The sequence below is a fragment of the Perognathus longimembris genome, chromosome 1 (genome assembly GCF_023159225.1).
Source record: "Perognathus longimembris pacificus isolate PPM17 chromosome 1, ASM2315922v1, whole genome shotgun sequence".
Lineage (NCBI taxonomy): Eukaryota > Metazoa > Chordata > Mammalia > Rodentia > Heteromyidae > Perognathus > Perognathus longimembris.
In genome coordinates this window covers 63,986,059-63,998,129 of record NC_063161.1, presented here as the reverse complement: position 1 = coordinate 63,998,129, position 12,071 = coordinate 63,986,059, and the positions used below count along the sequence as shown (strand labels likewise).

The following is a 12,071-nucleotide window of genomic DNA, read 5'->3' as shown; positions in this document are numbered from 1 at the left end:
TTATAGCTATAATTATGTTATAATTATTCACATGCAATATGATTATATATAATTATCCAAAATTATTCAGATGTATAGATAACATAATTACATATAGGTAATCTATAGTTACATAAATGTTATAGATAGAAAGCTATAGTTAAGCATTTTTGGTGGCCTTGTGCAATATAACACTGCTGGGCAATGTTAGAATATCCTCTCCTAAATGTGTATAGCATATGTTTTATGCTACTTAAAAGATATCCTTCCGTAAGAAAGCAGCTCAAGCTGGGAATTGGTGGCTCATGCTTGTAATCCTAGTTACTCAGGAGACTGAGATCTGAGGATCACAGTTGAAAGCCAGCCCAGGCAGGAAAGTCTGTGAGGCTCTTATCTCCAACTAACCACCAAAAAGCCAGAAGTGAAACTGTGGTTCAAGTGATAGAATGCCAGCCTTGAGTGTAAAAGCCAAGGGACAGTGTGCGGGCCATGAGTTCAAGCCACAGTTCCAGCATATAAACAAACAAACAAATAAAGTTAATGAGCAACTGATTTCAAGTTGTAGTCAAGTGCTCATTTTCATTTATGCACCTGTATTTACTTTTATTTGTTTTTATTGCATGAGTTTCATTAATTTCTCAGAGAAATGAAGCAGGTAGAAAGCTGAAACTTGGTATTAATGAGGTGCCTTTCAGAACACACTGAACTCAGATGTGGTGCCTAACTGGAATGCAAAGAAATCACAGGAGCTTCCAGATGAATTGATAATTGAATAGAGATTGAACAAGATGTTCAGAACTGGGCACCAGTGATTCACACCTGAAATTCGAGCTACTAAGGAGGCTAAGTTCTGAATATAGAGGTTCAAAGTCAGCCAGTGCAAGAACGTTCCTGGGACCCTTATCTTCAATTGACCAACAATAAACCAATGGCTCAAATGGTAGAGTGCTAACTTGAGCGAAGAAGCTAAGAACCAGCACCAACACCCTGAGTTCAAGTCCCAGTATTAGCACCACAAAGAAAGAAAGAAAGGAAGAAAACCCCCAAGATATTCATACTGGTAATGGAGTAGAGAACTGAGAAGAGGAAGAAAGCACTGTGTTTGACAGCACAGAAACAAGACAATATGATAGCCTTTCAGTGAAAGTGATTTAGAAATCTTGGCACTCCTACAGATGGAAATCTTTCATGCAAAGGTAGAGCGTAGCCAAAGCAGAGGGTAGACTGAATGGGTCTAGTGACCTGATTAATCTTACATTTCACAAATACCATTGATTCTGCAATGCATGCACGGAGCTGATTGTTCAGAACAAGATGTGATGGAGGCACAGCAGTGAGACTTTTGCAGTATTTGAATTAAGAGATAATGATGGCCTTGATTAGCATGGTATGATGCATGCGTAAAGGAAGAACTTGGTAGACCAGAGAGCTATTTCAAGGATAATTAATAGCTCCTGGAGCTATGTCATTGGTGCAATAAGGAAGAGGGTATAATTGGAAGATATTTCTGGATTTTACTTTTTTGGTTCTCATTAATCAAGATAGTAATTTTCCCGGAGGTGATTAGGGTCTTCTAGTTTCTTAAAGTAGGAGAGAAGGAGTTTGGAAAGAAGAAAATATTAATTTTGAGAAATACTTCTTATCATGAATTTATTTGGGGAATGGGTACTGTGGCTCGAGTGGTAGAGCTCTGGCCTTGAGCACAGAGAGGCTCAGGGACACAGCCCAGGCCCTGAGTTCAAGCTCCAGCACCAGCGAGAGAGAGAGAGAGAGAGAGAGAGAGAGAGAGAGAGAGAGAGAGAGAGAGAGGAGAGAGAGAGAATATATTTGGGTAGGGTGTGGTGATGCCTGCCTGAAATTCCAACTACATGGAGTATGTAGGCACAAGAACTGGGGTTTGAAGCTTGTCCCAGGCAAACAAGCAAAGAGAAGTCCCTATTCAAAAATTAAAACTAAAGCAAAACAAGGCTAAGGATGTGGTAGAGCACTTGCCTATTTAGAGGCATGAGCCCCGAGTTCTAAATGACAGTGAAACAATATGTGAACTGAGTGTGGGTGGCTTATACCTGCAATCCTAGCTGCTCGGGAGGCTGAGATCTGAGGATCACAGTTTGAAGCCAGCCTGGCAAAGTTCATGAGACTCTTATCTCCAATTACCCACCAAGAAGCTGGCAGTTGAACTGTAGCTCAAGTGGTAGAATGCCAGCCTAGAGCAGTGCCTAAAAAACCAAAAACAATATGTGGAACCAGATTGCTGACGTTTCTACTACCATAGGCTATTTCTTTAGTCTAAGAATGTAGATTCTTATGAGTCTTCATTTTGTTGTACTATCATTTTATAATAGAGCATGGTATTATTTTTCCTCTTTGTGTGTGTGTTTGTCCTGGGGCTTAAACTCAGGCCCTAAGTGCTAGCCCTGAAGCTTCATTGAGTACCTAGAATTACAGGTATGAGCCAGTAGCACCTGGCTTCCTCGTTGTCTTTTTAAATAATATCTTGTAGTATAAGTGCTAGATCTAAAAGAAATCTTGGAAATGGTAACTCCATTCCACAGAGCAGAAATCATTGCTCTAAGAGGAAACCAACTGAGATGGTGTGGTGAGTGAAAAAGAGTCCAGGTCTTCTGATGATCACTTCTTTGCTCTCATTGCTCTTCCCATAGTACCTACCATTCCCAGGTTGATTGTTGTAGCCCATTGAAAGAAAACACAGCTGAAGACTTTACCAAGTAAAAATACCAAGCCAGGCACTGGTAGATCACACCTATAATACTAGCTACTCAGGAGGATGCAATTTGAGGCTTGTGGTTTGAAGACAGAAAGACAGACAGGAAGAAGAAACAGAGACTCTTGCTTCCAGTCAACTCCCACCCTCAACCAAAAAAAAAAAAAAAAAAAAAAAAAAAAAGGACAAGAGAAACCCTACAAGTAGAGGTATGGCTTAAGTGCTAGAGTGCCAGCCTGGAGGAAAGTAGTTAAGGGACAGTGTCCAGGCCCTGACTTCAAGACATAGTAATAACACATACACACAAAAACAAGTAAAAAACAAAAACAAAACAACCCACAATGTCAGAGAAGAAAAGTATAGCATCCTATTTTAGATAATTAAGGTTCCAGAAATTCAGTCCCTTCTCAATTTTGCATTTTCTATCCTTCCATTGGTCTTCCATCTTGATGAGCTAAAAAAAATTAAATTCATGGGATATATACTAATGTTACAGGGTTTGATGGAGGGGATTCCCCATCCCTCCAAGAGTCCACCACTCAGAGACAGTCTCAAGCATAAAGATGGATTTATTGGGGAAGCAAAAAGCGAACTGACCGGCCACGGACACAGTGCAGACTCGGGAGCTGCCACTGTGACCTCGAGCAGTCCTCAAATTGGGGTTTATAAAGGTAAAAGCGTAGCACCGATGTAGGGGGGTTGGTGCAGGGGGTAGAGCAAGCAACTAACAAGTTAAGCCATTTACAGAAGCAGAATTTTTGGGTCATGTTGACCTAATGTACTTCCCCCAACATTTCCTACCATGTTTCCCTAATCAGGATGGCGTCAGCTGTACTTCCTACAACACTTAGGGGTTTAACTCTAATAAATAATCGAGCTTTTTAAAAAATCTGTATAGATTAGAATTTAAATCTCAAAAGCACGTCTGGTCAGGATTTTAAAAAATCTGTTTCTTTTTTTTGGCCAGTCCTGGGCCTTGGACTCAGGGCCTGAGCACTGTCCCTGGCTTCCTTTTTGCTCAAGGCTAGCACTCTGCCACTTAAGCCACAGTGCCACTTCTGTATATGGCCGTTTTCTGTATATGTGGTGCTGGGGAATCGAACCCAGGGCCTCATGTATACGAGGCAAGCTCTCTTGCCACTAGGCCATATCCCCAGCCCCTTTCTTTGTTGTTATCATTTTTATGTTTTCTGTCTCTGGTTGTCCTGCCTTTTAAAAACTGTTCTATCTTCATGGCAAGTAGGAGTCTCTAAAAAGCAAACACGTCATTGCTGGGTATACCCAACATGGTTCTCCTTATAGAGCAAGCAGGATGATGCCTGTTTTTGTGTTCTTCTGTTATGAATGGGTATTTACTTTCCTTCTTTGAAAAGAGGCCACACAATTATAAAAAGATAACAGAATCAGGAGCTGGTAGGTGGCTGTAGAGCTGTGTGCTGTGGTCTTCCAAGTGCAGTTAAGACAACCCATAATAATTTATAGGATTTTAGCAAGAAAATACTAGAACTCCTATTTGTATTTAATCTTATTGGTTGGTCATGAGGCTTGAACTCTGGGCCTGGGCGCTATCCCTGAGCTCTTCAGCTCAAGGCTAGTGCTCTACCACTTGAGCCACAGCACCACTTCTGGTTTCTAGTGGTTAATTGGAGATAAGAGTCTCAGGGACTTTCCTGCTCAGGCTAGCTTTGAACTAAGATCCTCAGATCTCAGCCTCCTGAGTAGCTAGGATTACAGGTGTGAACCACCGGCACCTGAACTGTATTTATTTTTAATTTCTTTCTTCACAAACTTCTGCTTTATTGTTTATCTTGGTCTCTCTCTCTCTCTCACACACACACAATCAACATAGGGGTTCCTAAATATATACCTTTAATGAATGCATAGCTATGCATATATGTTCTGGGGATTTGCTTGCTTGTCCCTCCCCGCCAAATTCCCCCCCCCCCCCCCATCTCTGTCTCTGTCTGTTTCTCTCTTTTAATTGTTTTCTTTGTGTGCCACTACTGGGGCTTAAACTCAGGGCCTGTATGCTGTCTTTTGTTTCTCTCTCAAGAATGTCACTCTACCACTTGAGCCATGGCTCCACTTCCAGCTTTTTGGTGGTTCATTGGAAATAAGAGTCTCATTGACTTTCCTGCCTGGGCTGGTTTTGAATCATGATCCTTAGAGCTCAGCCTCCTGAGCAGCTAGGACTTTAGCCAAGAGCCACTGGTGACTGGCTGGGATATCTTCTTGACATTAGGTTCCCAGGCTTGCAAAATGCTAGTGAAAAGCATGGAAAGATGAATGTAGGGTAAATATTGTGTCCTTCACATTTCAGTTTTGCCTATGATGATCACTGGAAATCAAGTGAATAAATCTAAAATTAAAATAAGAAACAGAGTTTTGGTAGTAGTTATTTCACTGAGCATCTACTGGAGCTGGAACTCAAGGTTTGGCTTTATGCTCAAGGCTAATGCTCTACCACTTGAGCTGTCCCTCCATTTCTGGCAATTAACCACTTTTTAGTTTATTGGAAATAAGAGTCTTACAGACTTTTCTGCCTTGGATGGATTTAAACTCCTCAGATCTCAGTCTCTTGGGTACCTAGGATTATAATGGTGAGCCACTGATACTTGGCTGATTTTTGGCGATTTTTAAGTAACATTGTGATTGTTAGGTAGTTTTATACTGAAATCATTCAGTATAATTCAATGTATATAAGTGTTATCATTAAGGAAGAAGTTGGGTGATTGCATCAGTCTTAAAAAACATTTAGTCAAGAATTTGAAAGCTCTTATTTCTTGAGGGATTTTTCTTTGTGGTTGTTCACTTGCATCTTATTTTATTTTTCTGAAATAAATTTATGTTTCATTCTCACAGAATAAGACCACAGCTTGCCAAAGAAAAAATCGAAGGATGCCATATTTGTACATCAGTCACGCCAGGAGAACCTCAAGTCTTCCTAGGGAAGGACAAAGCTTTTACCTTTGATTACGTGTTTGACATTGATTCCCAACAAGAACAGATCTACAATCAGTGTATTGAGAAACTAATTGAAGGGTGTTTTGAGGGCTACAATGCCACAGTGTTTGCTTATGGACAAGTAAGGACCATATTATTTTTGTGGCAATTGTTTGCTTTTCCATTCCATTGTGCTTTTATTTTTGTATTTTAAGTTTTTACTATGGTTGGGTATTCACTTTTCTCTGTTGTTCTCTTCAGACTGGGGCTGGCAAAACATACACCATGGGAACAGGATTTGATGTTAACATCATTGAGGAAGAGCAGGGTATTATCTCCCGTGCTGTCAAACACCTTTTCAAGAGCATCGAAGAGAAAAAACACACAGCAATTAAAAATGGACTTCCTCCTCCAGATTTTAAAGTGAATGCTCAATTCTTAGAGGTAATAAGCTAATTGTGTCACTGACGTGCTTTAAACTTCTCTTTCTCTCTCTGTGTGTGTGTGTGTGTGTGTGTGTGTGTGTGTGTGTGTAAGGGAGAAAGAGAGACGCAGAGAGAGATATTGAGATTCCTGGGGTTTGAACTCAGAGCCTCATACTCCTGCTCTGGCTTTTGCTCACAGCTGATGCTCTACCACTTTAGCCATGACTCCAGTCCAGTGTTTTTGCTGGTTAATTAGTGATAAGAGTCTCATGGACTTTTCTGTGGGCTGACTTCAAACCCCAATCCTTAGATGTCAGCCTCCTGAGTAAATTCTGAATTCTTGATACAAGGACTTACTGGGTGCACTTCATCTGTAAGCTGGTTGTTTTTTATAACCAAAATGTTATATTTATTATTATTTAACACAGAACAGACAACCAAATTCAAATTAGTATGATTTACCTTATTGCTAGTTTAAATGGGCACCCTTGGTTTGATAAAACTCAAGATGAATATAATCATGTACTACTACCAAAAGGAAAGTAAAAAAAGGAAAAGTACAGGAAGATGTAAAAAGCATTTTCCATTCTACCCTCATAATGTAAATTGTTGAAACTTTTCAGTATATTGATGGTAAAACAGGTCTCTGTATTCTTTTCTGAGGAGATAGCCAGGTCTTATCTAATTATTGATTTTTGGATTCATTAAGAAAGACCAAAGGACAAAAAGGAATCGATTTTTTAGGTCAAGTGGTAGAAATTCTTAAAATCTAAGCTAAGTTTTTGTTCACTTAAAACTTTTAAGCTCCTTAGGCATTGGAGTTTCACACCTGTAGTCCTAGCTACTCAGGAGGCTGAGATCTGAGGATCTCAGTTTGAAGCCAGTCCAGGCAGCGAAGTTAATTGGAGATAAGTTAATTGAACTCAGAGCCTCATACTCCTGCTCTGCTTTTGCTCACAGCTGATGCTCTACCACTTTAGCCATGACTCCAGTCCAGTGTTTTTGCTGGTTAATTAGTGATAAGAATCTCATGGACTTTTCTCTGGGCTGACTTCAAAGCCAATCTCTAATTAACCACCAAGAAGCTGAAAGTGTAGTTGTTTTCAAGTTTTCAGCCTTGAGGCAAAAGCTAATAGGAAGGCTTGAGGCCCTGATTTCAAGCCCTAGTACCTGCACCAAAACAAAAACAGATATAAAGAAAGAGGGAAAGAAAAAAAGAAAGAGAGCAAAAGGAAGAAACCTTTAAGTTTCGGGTTAATCTATATTTGGCACATATTTGTTTGCTTATATTTGTAAATATTTGCTTGTATTTTGCAAATAATTAATGGATCATTTTAGCTATTTCTGCACCCTCATTTAATGACTGAAGTCATTTACTATTCTTTTTTTTTAAATTAAATTTTATTGACAAGGTGTTGTCCAAAGGGGGTACAGTTACATAATAAGGCAGTGAATACATTTCTTGTGATATTTTACACCCTCATTTTTCTTTCCCTTCCCTAGATCAGGTCATTTACTGTTCTTGAAAATACATTTGACACTTAAAATAATAGCTAACTCATTCGTGTTTATGTGTGATTTTAAAGAAATCAGTATGATTTGGAAGAAATTAAAAATATGTATGTGAGATAAATAATACCATTTAAAGTGCATTCTCATACTTACAATTTTACCCAAATTAACCTTGTATTGTCTCTTTTGGGTAGCTTTATAATGAAGAGGTCCTTGACTTATTTGATACTGCTCGTGACATTGATGCAAAAAACAAAAAATCGAATATAAGAATTCATGAAGACTCGACTGGAGGAATTTATGCTGTGGGAGTGACAACGCGTACTGTGAATACAGAATCAGAGGTGACTTCTGTGTTTTGCTTAAAATAAATCATTGTTGACTGTATCCAGCTATCTTTTCAGTTAGCCTGTTTAAGATCCAGTTAGGAAGTCAGTGTATCCTTAAGTGTACCAAAGTTAAAATCTTGTCTTCTCTCATCATATATTTAAGCAATATGTTATTATTATTAAAATATCTTGAGTTATCGCTGGGTGCTGGTAGCGCATGGTCACAAATCCTGGCTACTCAGGAGGCTGAGATCTGACAATTTCAGTTCAAGGACAAATGGCAGAAAAGCTGTGAGACTATTATCTCCAATTAACCACCAAAAAGGTGAAAGGGCAAGTGTGGCTCAAGTGGTAGAGGGCCAGCTTTGAGCAGAAAAAGCCAAGTGCGAGTGCAAGGCCCTGAATTCAAGCCTAAGTATCAGTATACACACACACACACACACACACACACGGGAAAAAGTAATAAATTATGATAAATGCATTATAGAATCTAAAGCAATGTATATGGTTTTCTTGTACAGATAAAACTGGTTGAACAATTGATTTTCAAGAATGAGACCACAATCCTTTCATAAATTTGTTTTCTTTTTGTCTGTAACCTACTAGGATTGTAGCTTATAGATGTAATGAAGCTTAAAAATTACACAAATACAAAAAATTTCAATAGAAGATACAGAATATCCTGAGAAATTCGTATTATTGTTCAATTTGTACCAAAGTATTTTACTATAACAGTTTTGGAAGGGAAGCTGCAAATGTCAGCAAATGGCAAACAATAGCATCTCAGTGTTTTCTCCTATTTAAAAAATAATACACTATTATACTGAGAAGTTCAGCTCTCAAAGTGTCTGTCACTAAAATAATAATAGAAGAAATCCACATCTTTTCTGTCTCTTAATATGGGATATTTTTGTGTTTAGCTTAGGCATAGAATTGGATGATAGCTTGTTTCATATTGCTCATTGTAAAAGGTCTTTTCTTCTCTCCCAGATGATGCAGTGTTTGAAGCTGGGAGCTCTATCCCGCACCACTGCCAGCACCCAGATGAATGTTCAGAGCTCCCGTTCGCATGCCATTTTTACCATTCACGTGTGTCAGACCAGAGTGTGCCCCCAAACAGAGGCTGTGAGTTATTCTCATTTCCTAAAGTTTCTGTCTTTGTCAATGAAAACAACAACAACAACAAAAAAAAAAAACAACCACAAAAAACAGACAGACACCTGGGGGCTGATGGCTCACACCTGTAATCCTAGCTACTCAGGAGGCTGAGATCTCACGATGAGGGTTCAAAGGCAACCCTGGCAAAAAATTCCAGGAGTCTATCTTCAATAAACCGCAAAAAGCTGGAATTGGAGCTGTTACTCAGGTGATGGAGTGGCCGCCTTGAATGAAAAAAGTAAAGAGACAGTGCTTAGGCCCTGAGTTCAAGCCACAGTCCTGGCACACAAGAAAACCAAATAAATAATCACACGAATCCCTGAATTTGGTCCAAATACAGTTGTTTATTCACTTTCCTAATTCCTAATTCGGATCCTATTTAAGTTAAAGCCAGCTGACCATGTAAGATTTGGGAGGGAAAATGGATATATGTCTGCATCTGGTAGAAAGCCTGCTGTGGCTCTGTAGCCGGGCAGCCACCCAAGACCCTTGGCTTTAAGGATTGTCTGCTTTCTTCAATATAAGCAAAGCTTCAACTGGGAGCAGTTGTAAACTCTTACTGCAGATTCTGACATGAAGTTTCTAATTTCTAGCAGAAATTATGTTATGTGTGTGTGTGCTCAAGGCTAGTGCTCTACCACTTGAGCCAAGGGTCCACTTCCATTTTTTTGGGTGGTTAATTAGAAATAAGAATGGACTTTCTTCCCCAGGCTGGCTTCAGATCTCAGCCTCTTGGGTAGCAAGAATTACAGGTGTGAGCAACTGATGCCTAGACTGCATTTATATCTTTTGTGGTAATGTGATTGGCTCTTTGTGCTTATTTATGCATGTAGAATGTGGGCAGGGCTAACGGATATTTAATGTGAAAATAAGTATTTTCAATTGTTTCCCATCACTGTAGGAAAATGCAACTGATAATAAGATGGTTTCTGAATCATCCCAAATGAATGAGTTTGAAACCCTAACTGCAAAGTTCCATTTTGTTGATCTGGCAGGATCAGAAAGACTGAAGCGAACAGGGGCTACAGGCGAGAGGGCAAAAGAAGGCATTTCTATCAACTGTGGGCTGGTAAGACTACAGCACTGTGTTGAGAATCTCTCAGGACTTTTCTGGTTTTGTTTTTTTGGCAAGGTCTAAATAACCTAGTCTATCCTTGAATTCAAGGTAATCTTTTCGTCTTTGCTTTGAACACTGGTATTATAGGTATGCATCAACACACCTACTTGTGTTATTTACTTACTTATTCATTTATTTATTTATCCATTTTTGAGCTGGCACTGAGAGCTTGAACTGAGGGCCTGGGCACTGTTCTTTAGCCTTTTCTACTCAGGACTGTTGCTCTGCTTCTGGTGTTTCTGTGGTTAACTACAGATAAGAATCTCACAAAATTTCCTTCGCAGTTTTGTTTGTTTATTCATTCATTGTACCAGTACTGGCATTTGAACTTGGTCTGGGTGCTGTCCCTTAGCTTTTTCTGCTCAAGAATGGAGCTCTACCACTTGAGCCACAGCTTTACTTCCAACTTTTTGCTGGTTCATTAGAGATTTAAGTCTCATGGATTTTCCTACTCATGTTGCCTTTGAATCATAATCCTCAGCTTCCTGAGTAGCTGAGAGCTGAGGCTTGAACCACTGGTGTCTGGGTTTGTTTTGTTTCTATGTTATTTTTTGCTTTTATGAGGACTAGAATCAAATCCTCAGGCTCTTGCTCTGATTTTTTGCCATGCCTCTAGCTCCTTTTCTCTCTTGTAACACTTAATGTACCCAGCTGAAACCCAAGTCTGATCTGAGAAGGAATGTTATGCAATTCATTGAACAGAATTTCACATTGCACACTTTTTTGTTTTTTCTTTTCCACATTTCAAGTTTTCTTCATGTGTATACATTTAGCTGTATTAAAAATTGATATGCACAGAATATTATGTAGAAGTTACTTTAAAACTTCTCTCCAACTTTAAAAATATACAGTCAAAATAAACATTTAATGTTAAGTATTTCAATAGATAAGAGTCAAAAATGGCTTTTTCTTAATTTTTCAAAATCCACCTACAGATTTTGAGAGTTATAATCAAAGATTATTTTAGTAATATTATTTCAAAAGAAGAGGCTTTATAGATATGAGTTTAGTACCATGTCACCTAGAGATATTTTGACTGGAAAATACCTTGCAATTGAGTTAGCATAAGGTTTCTGTGATGTGTAAGAATATCAATATCTATCTATCTATCTGTCTATCTATCTATCTATCTATCTATCTATCTATCTATCTATCTATCTATCTATCTATCTATCTATCTTTCTTTCTATCTATCTAGGAAGCTAGGCATTGATGTTTCATGCCTGTAATCCTAGCTACTCAGGAGGCTGGGATCTGAGGATAGAGGTTTGAAACCAGCCTGGAGAAAAGTCTGTGAGACTCTGATCTCCAATTAACTAGCAAAAAATCTCATAGTGGAGCTATGGCTACAGTAGTACAGCATCAAACTTGATCAAAAAAGCTAAGGGACAGCACCCAGGCTATGGGTGTTCAAGTCCTAGTACCGGCACCAAACAAAACAAAACCAAGAAATACAGAATTTTTGTGTACTGAATCTTTTCCTATTGTCTTCATTATAAAATTGAGCATTTATTCCTGCATAAAAGTCTATAACATCCTTCAATTTCTGTGATGCCCCAATTTCCTTCAATTTCTGTGATGTATGCTTTCTCTCCCATCCTGGAGCTGGAATTTCCAATAATGTGGTCTATTTAAAAATATTGTTGTATAATATTTTGCTCCTATATAACCTTTCTTTGGTAAGATTACCACTGAATAATGATTAGAGCAAACCAAGACTCTCCATGCTCACACTCATCTCAATATTCTCATCATGATCATGTATTTAATTAAGCATTGCATAAAAGGTTAAGAGTTGTATTCTGGGCTTTGTATATTGTTTGGAATTTTCTAAGAAATGAATAATCATGGTTATATTTTCACTTAATTGTTTTAGACACAGG

At 38.6% G+C, this 12,071-nt stretch overlaps 1 protein-coding gene across 7 annotated transcripts in view; it reads left to right on the top strand.

The window, feature by feature from the left end:
* The window catches only part of Kif21a (kinesin family member 21A), a 144,962-nt gene that overhangs the window by 70,599 nt on the left and 62,292 nt on the right, over positions 1-12,071 (top strand). For all 7 annotated transcript variants that reach the window (XM_048366574.1, XM_048366627.1, XM_048366602.1 and 4 more), the window contains exons 2-6: positions 5,567-5,789; positions 5,909-6,091; positions 7,779-7,928; positions 8,904-9,038; positions 9,973-10,140. In XM_048366574.1, coding sequence (XP_048222531.1) covers positions 5,567-5,789; positions 5,909-6,091; positions 7,779-7,928; positions 8,904-9,038; positions 9,973-10,140 — 859 coding nt within the window. The remainder of the gene's footprint in view (positions 1-5,566; positions 5,790-5,908; positions 6,092-7,778; positions 7,929-8,903; positions 9,039-9,972; positions 10,141-12,071) is intronic.